A 23,373-nucleotide genomic window follows, 5' to 3' on the forward strand; every position below is an offset into this window, starting at 1 on the left:
ATTGCAGAAGTTTATAGCACTGTAAGCCGTGGTTTCGATGAAATAAAAAGTTTAACCGGTTGTGTGTGGGTGACTACAACTCCGATTATAATTACTGTCGAGCCGGAAGTGATTAAACATGTCACATCTTCACCCGAATTTCTCAACAAAGCCAGAGACTTGTATGCTCACTTTAATAACGGTGTCATTAACGGGCTTATTGTGAATCCAGGTGAACAAGTGTGATAACACATATGTCTATATGTTTTATATAAATTTTTCGTACGCACAGTGAATAAATGGAAACCAGATCGCAAAGCGATAAGTCCTTTTCTTGGCCACAACAATCTCATGAGTTTTTTCCCGTTATTCAACGACAATGCAAAAAATGTGAAGCAGAAGTTAATCGCTATGGCTGGTCGCGGTGAACAGGATGTCTACGGTGTTATCAAAGCTTATGGCTTACAACTGAGCATTCGTGAGTTTGTTACAATATAAGGCCTTACGCTTTAATTTAAAAGACTTACAACTTAATACGAAGTTGGCTTATCAATGGGTAAGTGGTTCAGAAGGCGCAGAAGTTAAGCGCAAACGTTGCTAAAAAAAGTGAGCTATACACAAAAAAAAATTCAAAACCAATAACTTACTAAACAATTTTTTATTATAGCTTAAAATTATTGCAACCAATAGAGGTATGTTTTATGTTGTACAAAAACACATAAGCGGAATTATCAGGCAAGAATTTTTCGAATATCTAGGTAAAAATTTGGAAGTTAGGGGGCCATTTTGTATAAACATGTTCGTAAATTTAAAATATCAAGCTCTTAACGGTGCACGAATTGGACGGTAAAAACCTGTTTTGCTATGTGAAAGCCTTGCAGGCAGTGACCCAAAATAATAATTATTTCATGGTGGAGTTTTAAAGAAGTCATCGAAATTTTCGTAATAATTATAAAAGTCTTTTGATAATAATTATGCGTGAAAAAATATTTTTTATATATTTTTTTAATATATATATCGATAACTATTATTCAAAGACTTATATAACAAAAGTTTTTTCATAATAATAATCAGCGAGATAAATATTTTTAAGTCTTCAAAGACTTTTATTTTGAGACTTATATTATAAAAGTCTTGTCATAATAATTATCATTGAGATAAATATTTTTAAGTCTTCAAAGACTTTTATTTTGAGACAAAAGTCTTTTGATAATAATTATTAGTGCGAAAAAATTTTGTATATAGTCCCGAACGGGTCCCAACTGGGCCCAAACTATCCTCAACTAGTCCCGAACTGATCCCCACCTTACCCCGAACTGGCCCCAACTATTCCTGAAATGCTTCTGAACAAGTCCCGTCTGTTAAGACTTAACAAATTTGTTCGCACTCATAATTGTTATGGAAAGACTTTTATAATGTAAGTCATTAAATAAAAGTCTTTGAAGACTTAAAAATACTTATCTCAATGATAATTATTATGAAAAATCTTTTATAATATAAGTCTTAAAATAGGTGTCTTTGAAGACTTAAAATATTTATCTCTCTGATAATTATCATTAAAGGACTTTTATAAATAAGCCCTTGAATAATAATTATAGATGACTCGAAATATATTTATCTTAATATAATGATTATTGATTAACTTTTATTATTTTCTATTATACTAGTTATGTCTCTGCTTGCAGGCCTTGCATCCCGTGAACCGTGCAAGTTTTTTTGTAGTAGAATGAGCTATGTACATATACACATTTAAAATATAAATTACCGATAAAGATTTTTAATGGAAAACGTTTTGAATATCGTGAAAACACTAAATAACGAATACTGCCGTAAGCACTGTACGAACATATACATATGTACAAGTTTTTACATTGTTACATATGTTTTACTGTTAAAACAAATTTTTGTTAAAAATTTAAATAATTTTATTTTGCTGTGCAAACTAAGTATGGAAATAATTTATGTTAACGTTTTACATGAATCTAACTCATTTTTGAAAGAATCAATATACATATCGTTGGCTTAGTTCGCAAACGTGCTAAGTCCATTTTTTTTTTTAATTTTTCAGGCGGGACAAAAAACCATCTAAATTTTTTTATTGTTAATATTTTCCTAATCTGTAAACTTAGTTTTCTTCCTTAGTTCGTCTTGCTTCAGTACCAATAATCGGTCGATTTCATAATAAAGCTGTTGCAGACTTATAGGCTCTTTTGGCACATTTTCTCTTTATGATTTTCTTCTTTCAATGGGGACTTAGCACATTTTCTATTAACCTGTTTCTCGTAATTTTTTATTGTTAAAAGATTTAGTTGTTTATTGTAAATATATTTTATTCTTTTAAAATGAACAATAACCTAATACAGTCTTATTTCATTGCTGTTAACAAAAATAACTATTTTAAGTCGTAAACTTATGTACCTTTTATAAAGGAAAATAATTAAAAACAAGTATAGAAGTATGAGTTTGGGCGAAACCGAACTTCATATACCCGGCGCAGGTATCACATATTATCGTTGCTATTTTTATAACTTTCATGAGCATGAAATGGTATTATAACTTTGGTCCGATGTTTGAAAGTACCAGAATAAAAAGAGATAGACCCATTAAAATGTATACTTATATGATCAGAACGTCGAGCTGAGTCGATTTAGCCATGTCCGTCTGTCCGTCTGTTTGTATGCAATCTAGTTTCTCAGTTTTCGAGATATCCGGATAAAATTTGGTAGGTGGGTGTATTTTTATAATGTATTAATCATTTGGCGGAACCGGAAGAATCGGACTACTATAACATATAGCTCCCATACAACTGATTGTTCAGATATGAGATTTTTCGTTATAACTCCTCCATTTATATAGCTAGGAACATGAAATTCCGCACTGTTTTCAATAATTACCAACAGAAGACTTACAGTGAAAATTAAAAAGCTGGGGTAACTATAGCCTGCAGCCCCATACAACTGATTGTTCAGATATGAGGTCTTTTATCATAACTCCTCCATTTATGCAGCTAGGAACATGAAATTTCGCACCATTTTCACTCATTATTAACAGAATACTTACAGTGAAAATAACAAGGATCGGGGACTATAACATATATGTATCTTCCATACATCTGATTGTTCAGATATGGGATTTTACTGTAAAACTCCTTTATTTGAACAGCTAAACCCGATAAATTTCGTAAGATATTTTATAAAGAATAATACAAATTCTACTGAGAAAATCGTCCAAATCTATGCTGTATAAGCTTTATCTCCTATACCACTGATTGTTCAGATACCAGTTTTTGCGATATATCTCCTTTATGTAGGAAACTAAACCCAATAAATTGTGTTACCGGTTTACATACCGATCACATAGCAGTGAAAATCACTTAGATTGGTGCTAATATTAGGTATATCTTCCAAACCTCTGATTGTTTAGATGCGATTTTTTATATAGGTATGTAACTCCTCTACCGATGTATGCAGATGTATTCAAAAGCAATAATCTGTCAAAGTAAAATTTGCAGATGTTCATGAAAGGTATGAAGCCTTCGGCATAGCCGAAAACAGCGCTGCTCTTACTTGTTTTAACTACCTTTGCATGATAAGCAGGGGTATTTTCCCGATTTAAGCGCTGAGTTAGACTCAATGATATAATTGAACCAAGTTTGATAGAAATAAAGTGGTTGATACCAATTAAGTGCTATAAAAATTATGCGCTCATTAAACGAGCCCAAAATAGCTGATTGTGAAAAGAAAATACTTATGACTACCAATGGGGCGTTATCTTATTCGAATAGAGTGGGAATTGCACTTTTGTCGATTTTTTAAATTTCCCCCTGGATGCATGATTACAGTGGTAGTGAAAGAGTTAAACATTTATATAATTTCTTGGACAAATAGTAATACAATATTCTCATAGTAAAGAATATAAAAAAGGTGTGAAAATATGCTGACTTCCAAACCGTTAATTGATTTGCATACTTACAAAATATAACATTCCATAACGCCGAACGACATACTATTGGCAATGCATACTTTCCAAAACGCATCCGAAAAGTTACCGGCACCCATCGCTAGAGCAATCAGCGCATCAGAAACAAAGTTGATGCTTGGTTTGTTATTGGTTACCATTGGTGTTTAAAAAATGGAAAATACAGAAAACTTGTTCATTGCTGTATTAAATATTTAAAATATGCAATGTATGTATATACATAGTTGCAATGTGTCGCAAGCCTGCATATAAAAACAGTTTGATATCGGAAGTATAACAGTATTCCAACATTGTATTGATACGTTTCGGAAGTCAGCCATACATAGGGATGCAAACGATGCATCGATGTTTTCGAAACATCGATAATATCGGTTAAATTTTCGATGTTTGCCATCGATGCCTACAATTTACTAACATCGCGAAATTGACGATACATCGATGGAAGTTGTACCGATGTTTTAAACATCGACATTAAGGAGACTCTCCGACTTGCTTTCGGTATGTTTGACTGACCTTAAATTTATTATTCATTCAGATTTTTTTTTGTAATTTATGGCCTTATGAAAATTATATTTAACAGTTTTATTGAGTTTGTGGCCATTTCTTATGAATAATGTTATGGAAAATCAACAATAATTTACAAAAGGTAGAAGTTATAGTTGCTATTTCGGAGATCACCACATCTCCTCAGTGACCACGGTTGAAAAAGTCTGATTGGTAGATGTGGTGATCTCCCAAATAGCAGCTATATCTTCTTACCTTTGTAAATTATTGTTGCTTTTCCACAACAGTTTTCATAAAAAACCAGCCCAAGCTCAATAAAATTGTTGGATTCATTCTGAATGCTAATAACCTAGCCGTTAAAGTAGAACCAAACACCCCTTAGAATTTCAACAAAATCAGGTCTAGGATCTTTAGGCCCGAATGACATTACGCTGGTATGCATTTTGATTCTAATAATAGAAAGATTATAGAAAGGATAATAAAATACAGGAAAATACATTCATTATTATTCGAGTATTCAATATTCCTTTAAATTTAACTAGAAATTAACAAATTGCAAAACATCGGAAACCATCGATGTTTCTCTTATTTTAGCGTCGATGTACTTTTCTCCGATGCCTTGTTAAAAAAAGTGACTAATTAAAATATAGCTCGTTAATCTGACACAGTTATCGCTTAATTGTTTTTCTTTTGGTGTTAACATGGGAAAAACAACATCAAAAGTAACTGCATATCAAAGTATCATAATGATGAATATCCGTAATATTTACATAAATACATATGTATGTAACGGGTGATTTTTTTGAGGTTAGGATTTTCATGCATTAGTATTTGACAGATCACGTGGGATTTCAGACATGGTGTCAAAGAGAAAGATGCTCAGTATGCTTTGACATTTCATCATGAATAGACTTACTAACGAGCAACGCTTGCAAATCATTGAATTTTATTACCAAAATCAGTGTTCGGTTCGAAATGTGTTTCGCGCTTTACGTCCGATTTATGGTCTACATAATCGACCAAGTGAGCAAACAATTAATGCGATTGTGACCAAGTTTCGCACTCAGTTTACTTTATTGGACATTAAACCAACCACACGAATGCGTACAGTGCGTACAGAAGAGAAAATTGCGTCTGTTTCTGAGAGTGTTGCTGAAGACCGTGAAATGTCGATTCGTCGCCGTTCGCAGCAATTGGGTTTGTGTTATTCGACCACATGGAAGATTTTACGCAAAGATCTTGGTGTAAAACCGTATAAAATACAGCTCGTGCAAGAACTGAAGCCGAACGATCTGCCACAACGTCGAATTTTCAGTGAATGGGCCCTAGAAAAGTTGGCAGAAAATCCGCTTTTTTATCGACAAATTTTGTTCAGCGATGAGGCTCATTTCTGGTTGAATGGCTTCGTAAATAAGCAAAATTGCCGCATTTGGAGTGAAGAGCAACCAGAAGCCGTTCAAGAACTGCCCATGCATCCCGAAAAATGCACTGTTTGGTGTGGTTTGTACGCTGGTGGAATCATTGGACCGTATTTTTTCAAAGATGCTGTTGGACGCAACGTTACGGTGAATGGCGATCGCTATCGTTCGATGCTAACAAACTTTTTGTTGCCAAAAATGGAAGAACTGAACTTGGTTGACATGTGGTTTCAACAAGATGGCGCTACATGCCACACAGCTCGCGATTCTATGGCCATTTTGAGGGAAAACTTCGGAGAACAATTCATCTCAAGAAATGGACCGGTAAGTTGGCCACCAAGATCATGCGATTTGACGCCTTTAGACTATTTTTTGTGGGGCTACGTCAAGTCTAAAGTCTACAGAAATAAGCCAGCAACTATTCCAGCTTTGGAAGACAACATTTCCGAAGAAATTCGGGCTATTCCGGCCGAAATGCTCGAAAAAGTTGCCCAAAATTGGACTTTCCGAATGGACCACCTAAGACGCAGCCGCGGTCAACATTTAAATGAAATTATCTTCAAAAAGTAAATGTCATGGACCAATCTAACGTTTCAAATAAAGAACCGATGAGATTTTGCAAATTTTATGCGTTTTTTTTTAAAAAAAAAGTTATCAAGCTCTTAAAAAATCACCCGTTATTTGCTTTATGAAATTACAGTGACTATAATGGGCACCAAAATTGATGAAGGAAGTGATAAGTACAAGGAGGTTATGAATGCATTTAACATGTAAGTAAACTATCAGCATTCAAGTACCTACAATTCGATTCCTGCTAATTACGACATCACATAGTCTAGTTCATCGCATGGCACAGAATTCAGTTTACTCCTCGGTGGGTTTAGGATTTCTAACTTTAACGCCAGAGTACAAAAAAACACTTAAATATTTAAGAGAGTTAGTACGCGATGTAAGTACAAAAACACTTAGGGCCAGTTTCTCAATGTCTGGTTAACACTTACTACAGGCTAAACGTCGTTATCGACGTTTTCCACTTCCTGTTTATATTATCGATTCGATCACGCCGATAACCATGTGTAACCAGCAGTTACTGTTAACGAGACATTGAGCAACTGGCCCCTAGTTAGAATAAAATGAACTCATCGATTGCATAAATCACAAGTAAATATTCACTTCATTAATTTGCAGTTGATTAAGGAAAATCTCTCTCTAAAAGCCGAGTCAGATGAATACGAAGACGGTCAGCAAACGCTAATTAATTTGACGCTAAAAGCTATGGAACAAGGACTATTCGATGCCAACGATGTGGAAATCGAGAGTTTTACAATGATTGCCGCGGTAAAAATTAAAAGGCTTTTTAGATAGATGTACATATATTAGAGCTGTGCGATTAACTGATTATTCAAAATTTTAATCAATCATAAAGTAAATAACTCAATTATTCGATTAATTGGAAATTATGATTACTAAAAAGTTCAGTTACTCTAGTAATCAAGATCTTGATTAACCTAAAACAAAAATATTTGAGAAATTTGCTTTATGATTAATCAACATTCTGAGTAAAATGGGTAAACAACATTTCAAAGTACTCTTTACATATAAACCAGTTGAAGTTCCTTGATACTCATTTATACTAACATTTCTGTTTTTATCAAGTAAAATGAAATATTTTTTTCATATCGAGGGCTTATATTCAATACCCTCTATCTACAATTTTGATGAAAATGAGTTTTTGATGGTAACGTGAGCTCTTATTTATCCTTCAGCCATGACAATAATGCCAAACTTAAAATTTTGCTTTTATGGTATTATATTCTCATTTTGAAAAATCCACTATCTGCAATAACATTTTGTTACAAAAGCAAAATCCTCTATCTACACAATTTTGCTGGAAAATCGTGTTCATTACCATTTTTTGTGGCAGGTCAAATAAAGACTGGGTTAGTTACATGTGCCGATGCATGTATGTATATGTTCCGGTAAAATCCGATCTTAGGTCAAACTAGTTTTGCCCAGGCTAAACTTGTTCCACCTAACGCGATGTCCAACCGAAACCAAATCTTGTGGACTGCGTAGCTTCAGTTGGACTGATGATGAGAGTTACAAAAATAGTTTATTCTAAGATCGGGTTTGGCCGGTAGCTTACAGGTATATACATGTCCGCTCATTTACTACAATAATTTCATAACTCAAAAAATCAAAACTCGAGAAAGACGGTTTTAAAGTTTTGAATTTACATATACGCCGATACTAAAAATGAATACATATTTTATTCTAGTGAGATTCTGGCAAAGGCCTGTATGCAGCTCTCAAGAAAAGCAAAAACTCCATATAAAATGGCGTACAAGAAATGGCTAAGAAATTTTCTTGAGTCAAATTTCCTTAAGGCAGTACGCAGTTCTTAAGAAATTTACTATGCTTTCTACTACGGTTTTCTAAAGTTTTTTGTGAAGAAAGAGCATAAGGCAACCCAGTTTTGCAACAGAAATATATGCCCGCTCCATTATTTCTTGAGGAAAGAGTGAGGCAACAGGCTGTGAAGTATCAAAAAATGTCAAAATTCCTTGGACACACACGCGAAATAATGGCAATTTTTTCTTGGCTGTTTTCTTGAGAGCTGCATACAGGGCTTAATCGATACAGCTTTGATATTTTTACACGAAATAGAAGACGACGTAGCGATAATTTCTGCATACTCAACTCAAAATTTGTATTTTTTGGATTATGACACTACTAAAGTAAATGAGCGATGTGTATATGTTTATTTGCCTCCACTTGGTCCGAAGATTCTCACAATTTTCTCTTACTCATATCTATTTAAGAGTTTGACCAACCATCTCTTCGATGACAGGCAAAAGCCCTGGTGCAGACAAACTCCCGTACCCCGTTCTAAAAAATCATCCGTATCCCATCAAACATAGAGTCATTAAACTCCATAACTACATTTTATTTCAAGGGTTATATCATCAAGAGTGGGAAACTGCTATTATTATTCCTATTGCCAAACTAAATACGCTAATGATATTTTAATTTTTTCTAAGACTAAGGACTTGACGCAAGTAAAAATTATTTTTTCTAACATACTAAACGATCTAATCAATTGGTCCAAATCTTCAGGAGCTCAGATTTAAGCTGAAAAAGTAATTTTTTCACATATGCAGAAAATACAAATAAATACATACATCCAACCCTCTCCTTGTCTAACACCCCTCCCCTATACTGATACATTGAAAATATTTGGAATGATTTCTTACAATAAACCTACTTTTAAGCAGAACTGTCATTATGTAAAAGTTGACTTTGGGCTCGTAATTTATGGACACTGCGCAAAAAAACATCTTAAATTGCTAGAAACACCTTACTATGTAGCAGAGGAGAAAAAGCATCCGTGCATTTCCCCCCTCGCCAATAAAAGCTGTCTCTCACGTCGAATCCTGCTTTCAACAAAAAAACTCATGTAGCAAGCAATCACCTTTATTTCGTATATTAAGCTACATCAAAGAATTCGACATCATCCGATGCTTACTAAAGTAAAAACTCTACCGCAAGGGCATTTGCCCAGTTTGATACTCATAAATTACCTGGGGCTGGGTGTTACAATTGTCTTCAGTGCTTTTCCCCCGTACTGCTCGGCATTTACAGCCGAATCAGCTGTACGTTTCGCCTCTATAAACGAAGGAAATTTCCTCATCTGAACGGACAGTAAACCAGCCAGCGAAGCCTCTTTTAACAGTGCTAATGATTCTCATATAATTTCGAAATCACGTGAAATACTCTTTTGACACAAAAACACATTAAACGCATTAAAATCTTAGTTTAACATAGTATTTACGTCTAAAGAACTGACATTTTCATTATTCTGCAAAACCCTCTATCAGCAAATTTTTCTATATAAATAGTTATAATTCGAATTGCAATAACCTCTATCTGATCTTTAAACTAAAATTAAATGAATTAAAAGTAAAAAACTAGTTTTAGTATATTGTGTGAATATTTAAGACATGTGTGTGTACTTAAAATTATTAACACTTTTAAAAACAGCTGCCAAAACAGTTTTTTTGCTCTCCTGAAAAATTGAGTTTTTGCAGATAGAGGGTATTGAATATAAGCCCTCGATATACAGAATATAAAAAAGAAAATAAGAATTTTCCCAAGAAAACTCTTTTTAACGAGCAAATTAAATTTTTTTTTGTAATCATATTTCAAATAACTCGATTAATCATCGTTTTGAGTAATAAAAATCTTGATTACTCGAGTGATTGATTAACCGAATAACTGATTAACCAGCTTGCTCAAGTAATCGAATAATCGCACAGCCGTAATGTACATCCATATCGCCGTTACGAATGCATAACAAAATAAGATTCTTTAAGTATATCGCTAATTCGCTCCCAGATACACCTCCATACCAAATTTAAAGCTACATCTTATAGAGATCTATTTGCATTTCTAGAGTCTTACGGCGCTATTCTGCATCATTGACAAATTCTTGTTACCGTTTTTTTTACAGAAGCATATATGAAAAAGTTTAAATCTGTCAGTAAAAAAAATGTTTGTCACCGATACTGACAGAATTGGGCTATTAAATACTGCAGGATAACTCAGTGAATTTTCGCACGTTGACACTATTGCGAGTTCGGTGCCAGCACTGAGCTAAGGCACTACACGAGATACGCGCTTTGTAACAGAGGCACTTGTGCGAAGTCCAAATTTTACAACTGTCAAAGTGACATTTATCTTCGCCTCCTTCGTTACATTCTCACGTATTTTTTTTTAATTTAGCACGTTTATTTCTAATTCTAAAATTTTTTCCCCCCAGTGTACATTTGGTATGTAGGGGTTTCCGTAAGTCACTTACCCAATGTCTTGTGTCTTCTGGTCATGCAGTTGTAGTTGATTAACTCTCCTCAATTCCTTCTTTCGCGTCCGCATTCAACCACCCTGGGCAATGTGAGATCCTAAATTCGCCAGCTAACCCGTATACAGCTTTGGGTTACGGCAGAAAGAGTGAGAGCTGCAGTGGGACCACTCAGACATATCCGCTTGAAGGATCCACTGAAATCTATAGCGTCCCTTCGCCAGCAGTTGCTGAATCTTTTGGAAAACCTCCTACAAATGGGATGTTTGAAAGACTTTCGCCCCGCAACCTAAATAAAAAGAGAAAAAAGGATGAGTCCAGCGCCTTCGTCTTGACCTACGGGCAGAGTACGAAAACAAAGCGAACACATCACTACCCATCACCACAACAAGTACGAAAAGTTTGTGTTCCTTTTTCGATAATGTTCCCAAGCGCTGACAATACACGATACGTTTCAACGGCAGCCGAGCACAAACCAAACGAATCGTTTTAGACCGACCACTTTAGATTTTTTCAACGAAAAAATTCCAGGAAGAAATTTTTTGACGCAGTTAGGTGAACACAAAATTAAAATTTTTCCCCCAATTGCGATATGGGAAAAGTCAGCGATCTTGGATTTTGTTGTTTTTACGATTTGCGCGCGAATTTTGCATTTCTCGAGAAAAAAGGTAGAGCACATTTGTAGAGAATTCGATTCCCTACAATTTTCATGTGCCTATCATTTTTTAAGCTATTACTTATTGCTAATAATATGCAAAAAATGCATATAATGGCGCGGTTTTTTCCAATTTTGAGAAACTTGTATTTGAAATAAGTGGCTCATTTAAATGGCAAAGTTGTAGAGGACAAAATTTCCATTAAAGGCATTATTTATATGTGTACGACGTGTAGATCTCGATCCACAACGCGCTCAATGCAGCGGCAAGGGGAAAGCTACTTAAACACTTAAACTTTCACAGTATCTCGCAGGTCGTTGTTTTTGGCGTGTGTTTTGAACTGTGGGTTCGTTCACCAATAGGCCGAGCCCATGAATAACTATTTTCAGTCAGTTGAAACTATAATTAGCAAAAAGGTTTTGTCCTGTTATCAATACGACTTTTCTCTGATTCTAAAGACTTTTATTTTGGTGAAAATAACTGCATATGTGTGGATTAGGACTACTGGTGAAACCACATGAAAATAAAACCTCTGAGGTTGTGTGGAAAAAATTTTTGAGTAGCTTCTTCCTTGCCGCTGCATTGAGGGCGTTGTTGGTCGAGAAATATAGATATTTTTAAAAAATATAAAAGTCAAGGACAAAATATTGTTGTAGACAAGATTTTTCAAAGTTCTTGAGGTCCTCAGGATATTCTCAATAAGAATCCCTCGTGCGCTTTATTTTCCTAACTTTTTGAAAAAAAGTTGACTTTTATTTTTTCAGTGAAATAATAGCGGTTAAAAAGTGACTTTTATTATTTCCGGCAAAAATAAAAGGCTTGTCTAAATACCGAAAGAGCCTTCAGTCTAAATAAAGTAAATTTGGTACCAATCGATTCGTCTCGACTTCTTCATTTCAAAAATATTTAATTTGCCTTTATTGGGCTTCTGCGATTCAACAAGCGACACAAAAACTAGCTGAAGTCTGATTCAGTTAGGTATATGAGCAAAGGTGCATTGCTAGAATATGAAATTACCATACGAATAACTGTATACCAATTCAATCGGTGTTGCTGGAATACTCGCACTTTTTCTTAGGTACTATTTTCGTGACAAGTCTTTCAGGTGCGATAGCAATATGGTTGTTGCTTTGCTGGCCCGAACAATTCGTAAGCAAACAAGTACTTAAACTTTGAAAAAAAAACCCATAAATACCAAAATAAAAAAGTATGCATTTAAGTGTTAACGGAAGTGGCTATTAACTACAAATATAAAGGTTATTAAAAGAAAAAAATAACTTGTAAGTGCTAAGGTAAAACTTGTACCTTAGGTATTGTTTATATATACGTGTAAAAATTTTACCAAAGAGATCAAAATAAATCAACAATTTGTTAAAGAAAGTCAAAGATTTCAAAAAATATCAACTAATAGAGTAATACATAGAGGGTACATATGTATATAATAGCGCAATGCCATTTAAATCGACAAAATTAATTTCGCTTAAGCACACATGACTTGCGTAACTTTAACTATTTTTGCAGTCCTACGAGACGTCAGCTATTGCGCTGTACTCGACGATTGTGTTGCTGGCGATGCATCCGGAAATTCAGGAACGTGCATTTGAAGAAGTTCGTTCTGTATTTCCAGACGGAATCACTTCAGTGGAATACGACGATATGAAAAAGTTCCCGTACCTGGATATGGTCATAGCAGAGGCATTGCGACTAGCTCCACCAATACCTTACATTGGACGACAAGCTATAAATGAAACCGAACTGCGGCCCGGTGTAACCATTCCCAAGGAAATGCAAGTCATCATGCCAATTTACGAATTGCATAGGCGCAAAGAGCTTTGGGGCCCGGAAGCAGCCCGTTTCAACCCCGACAACTTCCTACCCGAGAATATTGCAAAGCGTCATCCGTGTGCGTATATGGCTTTCTCAAAAGGACCGCGCAATTGCATAGGCAAGTTAACTAGAAGCTATGAAAATCAATCAGTAATCAAACCAAATTTGTTTTCTGTTCGCATTAAAGGTTTCCGTTACGCAGAATTAACATTGCGCGTGTTGTTGATAACTTTACTCCGCAGTCTTAAATTCTCAACAACTTTTAAATATGCTGATATCGTTTTCATACCAAAAGTTACGTTGACCTATAAAGAGGAGCCACTATTAAGTATAGAGGTCAGAGCTTAATAATTTGCATATGGAAATTGAGGCGGATAGTGTGCATTCGTGATATAAGGATTAAAATAGTAAATAAGATGTTATTTTCTAATGGAACTACAGTTTGTAAAGTTTATTTCAATACAAGCACAATTATATTTATAAGCGAACTATTTTTTTCCCAACGATGTGTCAATCATCTCATATAAATCCATTTCAATAAGACTCCATCATACCTGCAGACCACGGTTGCCGTCCCGTTTTCGGCGGGACCGTCCCGGGCCCTGTACAACACATGCCGGGACGCAAATTATCCCAGTTTTTGGCAAGAAAAAATTTCAACATCTCGTTAAAAGAATTTAGAACTCTAAAAATATGTATAGTTGCAAAATCTATTTACTAATCGACATTGTTAGCAACTGCGATTTCCTGCAGACTGTTTCATTAGTTATATACAAGGTGCGTAATGATGTAGCGCCAAGCATACAGCTCTTTGTTACAAAATTTTGTCAGCATCGTTGAATCAGCTGATAATGTTGATTGTTTTGTTTTGAATGTGTAAGTTCTTGAGTGTAGATGTAAATAAAATTTGTAATTGTGTCCCAGTTAATGCGAGTGGATTACACAATAAGATCAAAAATGAAATTGCTGTTTGAATAACGAACGGATTTTAAACAAAGAATGCAAGTCATGGCTGCTTAAAGAAGACACGATTTTTTACCGACTTCAAGCTGGCTCTAAGTTATGTATATAGCAATGCAAACTTGTATTCAATTGAATTTTCCTGAGTTTCGTACAAAGTCTAAAGATTCTTGTTTTTTTTTGTTTTTTGTTGTATGAATATGTTGTATGAATATTTTTATAAAAAAACTAGAGCGCTCTCATCCGCTCCGCTGAGTGTATGAAATTTCTGCGTGTAATTTCTTTCAATAAAACTCGACATCCATACTTATGCCAAAAACAGGAGATTTTAAATTTTTTTAACCATCTTCAAAATATTTTCAAACTAAAGTTTAAACCCCTCTCTTGTGATAGTTTTTCAATAAACCTTTCCCCTGAATTCAATTCGAGATTTAAAACAGGTGACAACCCCCTAATATGTACATAGTTTAGAAATGAAGCCCATATTGTAATAGTTCATCGAAATTATTGAATAGTTTGAATTTAACCTTTTGTCTGACACCCACATTGTGACACATATTACGAATGTTGTAGTAATTCATTTAAGTTAATTGAATTTAATTTTTGAACGGTTGGAAACCATTGTAAAACACCTCAGTAATATTCTGAATGTTTAGTCTGAAGGTTTCTTGATAATCTTTCTTTTTACGAGCTTTTATTTAGCTTTACTTTTATGCATGTATGTATGTATGTATGTATGTCCTGGAACTTTGCAATCAATATTTAACAAACTTCCCGATGAGCTACAGACTTGAGATCTCCAACTTAGCTCAGAATTCGAGGACAATGCAACACAAAGGACGACTTAATCCGCTAGGTGGCGCAGGAGTCGAGATATTTGTAAAACCCGCATTTATGATCCGATTAAGTTCACATTTAGAATGTTCATTTCTTACATGAAAAGAAATAACCACACAAACAATTTTGGCAGTTATATAGCGCGTGAGTCTATATAATTAAAAAATCTGCATCTGTGCTCCGATATGGTTTATAGCAGAGTAAGATCGCTAGAAGCACTTCAGATAGAGGAATTGGATAACTCGAAACTGACTGGAAAGAAGCCATGCAATAACGATGCATTGAAAGAAATGGACAGAATGAGAAATATACAGACAGTATAATATTAATTGCAAGATTTCAAAAGACTAAAAGGTAGAAAATAAAATTATAGTTAAAAAACTAAAAACACGCTTTTATTACAACAAGAACTAAAAGGTATAAAATAATTTATATATATAGCCGTTCCGTTTAAGAAGAATAGGAAGTTACCTAACCTTATTTAATGTAACTTTTTTAAATTAGCTAAAAATATGATTAAGTGATTGGCTCGTAGTCATAGTCAAAATAAAGTCCACTGTAAAGTTTGTTGCAGTTTATTTTTACAGATATCCCATTGAAAATTAACTAACTTTACACATTACAACTAACTTTACAGTGGACTTTATTTTGACTATGACTGCGGGCCAATCACTTTAATCCTATTTTTAGCTAATTTAAAAAAGTTAAATTAAATCAAGTAAGGTAACTTCCTATTCTTCTTAAACGGAATCGCTATATATATAAATTATATTATACTTTTTAGTTCTTGTAATAAAAGCGTATTTTTAGTTTTTTAACTATAATTTTATTTTAGTTTTACAGAAAGCTGGCGTATAATTAATTTATTTTGACTTTTTAAAGCTACAACCTTTTTAGGCATCTTTCGTCTGACACCCATATTTATACCTTTCATGAGCATGAAATGGTATTATAACTTTGGTCCGATGTTTGTAAGTACCAGAACAAAAAGAGATAGACCCATGAAAATGTATACTTATATGATCAGAACGTCGAGCTGAGTTGATTTAGCCATGTCCGTCTGTCCGTCTGTCCGTCTGTCCGTCTGTCCGTCTGTCCGTCTGTCCGTCTGTCTGTCTGTTTGTATGCAATCTAGTCTCTCAGTTTTCGAGATATCCGGATGAAATTTGGAAGGTGGGTGTATTTTTATAATGTATTAATCATTTGTCGGAACCGGAAGAATCGGACTACTATAACATATAGCTCCCATACAACTGATTGTTCAGATATGAGATTTTTCATTATAACTTCGCCATTTATGCAGCTAAGAACATGAAATTTTGCAATACTTGCACCCATTATCAACAGAATACTTATAGTGAAAATTACAAAGATCGGATCACTATAACCTATAGCTCCCATACAACTGATTGTTCAGATATAAAATTTTGCGTTATAACTCCTCCATTTATATAGCTAGGAACATGAAATTCCGCACTGTTTTCAATAATTATCTACAGAAAACTTACAGTGAAAATTAAAAAGATCGGGTAACTATAACCTATAGCTCCCATACAACTGATTGTTCAGATATGAGATTTTTCGTTATAATTCATCCATTTATGTAGCTAGGACCATGAAATTTCGCGCTGTTTTCACTCATTATCAACAGAAGACTTACCGCGAAAATAATAAAGATCGGGTCACTATAACCTGCAGCCCCCATACAACTGATTGTTCAGATATGAGGTCTTTTATCATAACTCCTCCATTTATGCAGCTAGGAACATGAAATTTCGCACCATTTTCACTCATTATTAACAGAATACTTACAGTGAAAATAACAAGGATCGGATGACTACAACATATATCTTCCATACATCTGATTGTTCAGATATGGGATTTTACTGTAAAACTTCTTTATTTGAATAGCTAAAACCGATAAATTTCGTAACATATTTTATAAATAATAATACAAAGTCTACTGTGAAAATCGTCAAAATCTATGCTGTATAAGCTTTATCTCCTATAGCACTGATTGTTCAGATACCAGTTTTTGCCATATATCTCCTTTATGTAGGAAACTAAACCCAATAAATTGTGTTACCGGTTTACATACCGATCACATAGCGGTGAAAATCACTTAGATTGGTGTCATATAAAGTATATCTTCCATACCTCTGATTGTTTAGATGCGATTTTTTATATAAGTATGTAACTCCTCTATCGATGTATGCAGATGTATTCAAAAGCAGTAATCTGTCAAACTAAAATTTGCAGATGTTCATGAAAGGTATGAAGCCTTCGGCATAGCCGAAGACAGCGCTGCTCTTACTTGTTTTATATAAATTTCTTATAAATAATTCCCTTAACTCAAGTAGAATTTGAGTTTTTAAACAGGTGGCAACCCTCCTCCATGACTATGGAATTGATTTTATACATCTAGGATAGCGATTACTTTAATCGCAATTTCAAAAATTATTAAATTAGGATTGCGTAATCGCTCATCGAAGGCATCTTGGATTACGATTACGCAAATTCGTCTTTTTTTAAATTAAAATTACTGTAAATGTAATCTAAATTCGCTCGATGAATGATTAAAATAACTTTAAATTTAAAATTTTTTTAATTATAATCCTTTGAGTAATCTTAAAGGAAGTTATTCTATAAATTTGCGAAATATAAATGCGCGCTTAACGATAATATGTATTTATATAAAAAAAAAACAGACAAATAAAAGAAACTAATGTTAAAATAAAAATATGGAAATATACAAACTAAAAACCTTCGACGGCAAGATAATAAACGAACAAACAAATACCGCATCGGATGTTATATTCGAACCCTTAAAATTAATTAACGAGATAAAGAAAAATTACAACAAAACAACAGGCATGGACACATGACACTGAAGATGGCACAACTCCGAAACCGGTTTGTCTGCAAACCAAACTTGACAAGGTATGACAGAAATTCGTTCGAAATAAACTGTGTATAACCTGTAAATAAAACAATACAGGATTACAATTAAAGTAATCGAACGAACTTGGATTACGATTACAGTAATCGTAATTTTAACTTTTTTATAAAATTTTTTGGATCTTTTGCTATATTTTATAAAAATATACTAATCCATACTGTATCCAAAAGCATGAAAATGTTATTTCTGAACTCTGTTCAAAACTCAGGAAAATTCAATTAATTTTCATGCAAATTTCCAATTTTTGATCAGAATATTTTTGAGTATGCAGTTTTGTAGCTCAATAAATTTTGAACGAGGTCAAGTGTGTTCGCAAACCACAAATTAATTGCACTTCAAATTAGTTTAGTTTTCTTACTTGTCCATCACTCCATTAAAACTAATCTGTCTCTATATATTTACTCATTGGAAAGTCAAGATTCATAAAATACAAGATTGCGCCGTCCTGTCGGCGATGATATTTCTCAAGTAGAAGCAAGCAAATAAAGCCGAATAGGAGGGTCAAAGAAACCGTAAAAGGAGTAAATTTTTTAATACACATTAAATTTTTCGATAGAAAACGTGCTTTGGTTGTGTAAAATTGTAACAATATATGATTTGACAAGGCCAAAGTTCCCGTAGCATTGACGGCACCACCGAATAATTATATAATATCAAATTGCGCATTCCCAGCGGCGCTGACATTTCTCAAGTCCAAGTAAACAAAGCCGAATAGGAGGAAAAAAGAAACAGTCAGAGAATTTAGTATCGTCAGTTGCGAAAACGCGAAAATTGATGATTAATTGTATTGAAGCTCTCGTTTAAATTATTTGACTTTTGATTGACGAATAAATACAGAATAAAGAAAAATCAAACATATGATGGAAATAATTAATATCTTTTTCCCTAACTGTCGCTTTTAAGGAAAAAGTACCAAAATCAAAATCAACGTACCAATGTACCAAATCATTTTCAAAGTACCAGTTTTGGTGTGAAATACCAAAATTGGCAACGCTGGTAAGATTTCATTATTTTTTCTTTGTTTGGCAGTGAGGCTAATATTTTTTATATCTACAATCACTTTTTCAATCTACAATCATTTCAGAGAAAAAGTGATTTCACACAGCAAGGTGCTAAATATATGAATGAAAACTTAAGAATGCTGAAGTAAATAGAATTCAATACTGAATGAGCCTCCAGAAGAATGAAACACTTTGCTATGTGTGTACTCTCCAATTCAGAAAATATCCAGAAAAATATGAAAGTTTAGATTGTGTACAGCAGCTGAGCGGGCTAAGCCATGTCAGAGAATATATTGTGAGGACTAAATATCCGCGGAGTTTAGCCCACACGAAAAGCTCAGTTAGTCTAGAATTAATTTCCGAAACTTAACTCAATATTTTGGCCAACCTGTTATATGAGAAACTGTGTTGGCGGTTAGCTAAAATTTAACTTACCGTAAGAAACTTAAGAACCTGTAGGTTTTAGATTCTTAAGTTACGGCCTTACGGAAATTGAGAGTGGTGAGAGAATCAGGCTTGCCAGATTTTGGTTTTTGCAATTCTCACAAATAAATGACCGCAAACATATTTCTTTGCATGAATTTTCTTGATGTGGCATTTTCCTTCTAAAACTGCCAAATATCTGAAAAAGAAAATACCAAAACAAAATATTGATGATTTCTTACGGTAAATTAAGTTAAGTCTAGACTAACTGAGCCTGAACGCACCCTTACACTCCTTGGCTACAGCGTCGCCATAGCAACGCAACATCTGCCCACACAACTCAGCAACACAAAGAGCATCAGCTATCAGTGTTGCCACTTTGTGGGTAGTTCCTCAAAACGTGAGGATTTTCGGGTGCGCTTGAGTATTTTTTGAGGATTTTTATTTTGAAGAATTTTCTCTTGAAATAATTGCAAATAACAAATCGATGGTCCTCTGCAATAACGGCACAACTCAAAATTTCATGTTTTTGAGTTATATAGCGGATTAGGATAATAAACGACCATGTTTTTCTGTGGCAAATCGACGCAGTTTTGCCATTTGACACAACACCGAAGTAGCCAAACCTTGCTACTGAACAGTAGCACATGTCTCACATTTATCGTGAATATTGGCATAAGTCAAAAGCTCTCGGTAGGTTGGTGATGCTTTTATGTGAAACAACGACACTTTTCGTATTGTGCCGTTGTCGATTTCGTAGTATCAGGAAGGCACTTAGAAATTTTTGATGGGAAATAACGACTCTTTTCGTTTTGTGCCGTTGTTCAGCAATACAAATGGAATTTTATTCGTTTAAATACTTACGAGTAGTTGCTTATTTCGTATTTTTGCTGTTCAACACTTACTAAATCTTTAGAAAAAGTCCTAATTTCAAAGCCTACAAATTTTCCCTGCAGTATGACTGCAAATAATCCGGAATAATTTCCTTCCAAGACATATTGCTAAATTACGAAACACAAAATCTTTAATTGGCTCTACTTAAGTATATGAAATTTTGAGTTGTGTCGTTATTGCAGAGGACCATCGAAATGCAACCATGTTTTACACAAGAGAGTTGTTAAATCGCTCTGCAAATTTTTGAACAAAGAGCTTTCCGAAGTTTTATAAAGAGCGAAATACACCAAATAAGCGGCTTGTCAAATATTCTTCAAACTTACTTTTCCCATTGCGCCATACATCATGCAAACATGACTCGTTCAAGCAAAGAATTTTAGTTTTCTTCCGGTTCACAATATAAAAGGGTTTGGTTTTCTTCGATTTTTCTCTCTTGCGTCCTCATTCGGTAAAAATTCCGTTGAGAATGAGGCGATTTTATCATACGCAACGTAAGCAGTTTGATCAAACGTCAACATGGCGGCCAGAAAATCGGAAAACGGCTGATCAAAACTTCAAACACCCCCCTTCTCGCTCTAATTCCGCCATATTGAATGCCTTAGGTGAAACAATTCTTTGCCTAATAATATAGTTGAATGTTTTTTATTTTTTCTCAGTATACAAATTTTGTTTTCTTAAAAAGGTATATTATCTTATTTTATTTCATTACGAATGTACTATAAAATTAATTTCTTCCCGCAGTGTCAAATCGAGCTGACACAACTGATACCACCTTGTATTATTACATCATTGCTTTACGGAAAAGGATATTTCGCATGGTTTGTCAATCCACTTGTGCGGTGTTTTTCGCTCTTAAGCACATCTGCATGTGCTGCTAAATATTCAAAATGTTATCGATAATTTTTTTCATTCCATCGTTATATTTTTAACTTATATTGAACTTGCAAAATCTCGATAACGAATGGTAGTAGTTTAAAAATGTGTAGGACAGACTTGAGGACCAGATTAAGCACTGCTGTTGTTGCAGAAATATATATACAAACCAAGGCATAAAAAATAATGGTTATACTTTGTTTGAACCGCAAGAACGAATTTACCAATTGAATTGGAGAATGTAATTAATTTTTATGCTAAGTACCTGAAAATAGTAAATAAGAAAGCTTTGAGTAATTTGTTCGGATTTTGAGGATTTTTCTTTTGTTTTTGAGGAATTTGGTAATGTTTTTGTGGCAACACTGTATTAAGGATAAAAAAGGGCCAAAATTTGCCAAATAGAAAAATATAAGTGCCAAAAAAGGTACCATGTTTTCTAATTCATCCCATTTAGCATTCAAATTAGAAACACATTCCTAAAACAAAAGCCCAATGAGATAATAAGATAAACCAGTTGTATACACTAATGAAATTAGAAAATTTTAGTTGAGAAAAAGAAGTACAAGCAAAGGATTTCATAAGAATATATTGAAATATTACTATTTTTCAAAAGTGCCATTTTGGCACTTTGTGCGAGAAAACATTTCTGAGCAAACCTTTTATTATTGAATCATGCTTTAAACCAACTTTATTTTTTATGAATAAGGCCATTTACTCTTTGTATTTTTAACAAAAATAATTAGGGTGGTCCAAAAACAGTAAAGTCGGAATTGTAATGCTCCCACCCCCTAGGATTGTACTACATCGAAAAAAAGTATACCCCTATTTTTTATTTTGAGATCAAAAAATATTTAGAGGTCGCTTAAAGTACTCAAAGTTTTCCATGTATTTTTATATGGGAAAAATAAATTTTTTCGTAGAAATCGTATAGAATTCTTGAAAGTCAATATTTTTCGATCGGAAAACTCTGATTCTCTTCAGGAGACTTTAACGATTTTTTGATACTAACGATTTTCTATTGGTCGCCCCATGGCATTTTCGGGGGTTTTTGGCGGACCTACAAATTATAGTTGCAATTAAAAAATGGTTAAACAAACAATTGGGTATTATTACTTGGAATCTCCTGCAGATAAACAGAGTTTTCTGGTAGACAAATATTGATTTTTAACTATTCTATACCATTTCCATGGAAAACTTTGGGCGCTTTGAGCGACCTCTAAATATTTTTTGATTTCAAAATAAAAAATAAGGGTATATTTTTTCGGTATAGAACAATCCTAGGGGTGAGAGCATAAAAAAAACAACTTTACTTTGTCACATGCATTTTTGGACCACCCTAATACAGTGAAACCTCCCTTGGGCGGACACTCACCGTCAGTCATTTTTTGTCCGCCCAAGAGAGGTGTCCGCTCAATGGAAGGGAAGCTTATTTTAGAACTTTTTAATGTTTTATATAATTAAATGGTCACTATTTCCTATTTGAATAAAATATATTGATATTACATCGTTCAAACAAAAATGTGCATGTATTTTTTCAAAAGTGCATATTTCGTTTAAGTGCGTAAGTACATGTTAAGTAATAACAAAATAAAAATAAATATTACATTTCAGTCCATAAACTACATAAAACCATAGACTCATTACATAAAAAACTGGGAAATTGTCGATTGACGTAAGTTTTATTTTTACCAAAACCACTACGCAAACCTAACTAAATGTGTGCATAAAAATCACCTTATGCGGGAAGTCCCCCTTTTCCATTTAGTAGTCCGCCTATGAGGAGTTCGCGTCCGCTCAACGGAGGTGTTTGTTTCATTTTTATGAAAAGAAATCTTAATGTCCGTTGATAAGAGGTTCGCGTCCGCTCAATAGAGGTTTTTGTGTCAATTTTATGCAAAATAACTGTCCGCGTTCGGCCAAGAGAGTGTCCGCTTAAGAGAAAGTAATTTGTTCCGAAATTTATACTTAAAACTTGGTATAGGAAAAAATTTCCGCCCAAGGGAGATGTCCGTCTAATCCGTCCGTCCGCTAGGAGAGATTTCACTGTATACATACATACATATTTGACTTACAATTGACAATAAATATTAAATAATGTTATAGAAAAAAACTTGAGTTTTCATTAACTACACCAAGTTATACACCAGTGTGCTACTTGAGTAAGGAACAATTAATTTTTGACTCTGAGATGTTTCATTCATTAAGG

General features: G+C 34.0%; 1 protein-coding gene across 1 annotated transcript in view; it reads left to right on the plus strand.

Annotated features, from left to right (window-relative positions):
* Positions 1-13,948, plus strand: part of LOC118749721 (probable cytochrome P450 313a4) — a 14,168-nt gene extending 220 nt beyond the window's left edge. Inside the window, exons 2-8 of the mRNA XM_036484528.1 lie at positions 8-211; positions 272-457; positions 6,580-6,649; positions 6,714-6,828; positions 7,068-7,217; positions 12,915-13,338; positions 13,408-13,948. Coding sequence (XP_036340421.1) covers positions 8-211; positions 272-457; positions 6,580-6,649; positions 6,714-6,828; positions 7,068-7,217; positions 12,915-13,338; positions 13,408-13,568 — 1,310 coding nt within the window. The 3' untranslated portion in view covers positions 13,569-13,948. The remainder of the gene's footprint in view (positions 1-7; positions 212-271; positions 458-6,579; positions 6,650-6,713; positions 6,829-7,067; positions 7,218-12,914; positions 13,339-13,407) is intronic.
* The last annotated feature ends 9,425 nt before the right edge of the window (positions 13,949-23,373 follow it).

Source organism: Rhagoletis pomonella, unplaced genomic scaffold (genome assembly GCF_013731165.1).
Source record: "Rhagoletis pomonella isolate Grant_MI unplaced genomic scaffold, Rhpom_1.0 Rhpom_scaffold_00001, whole genome shotgun sequence".
Lineage (NCBI taxonomy): Eukaryota > Metazoa > Arthropoda > Insecta > Diptera > Tephritidae > Rhagoletis > Rhagoletis pomonella.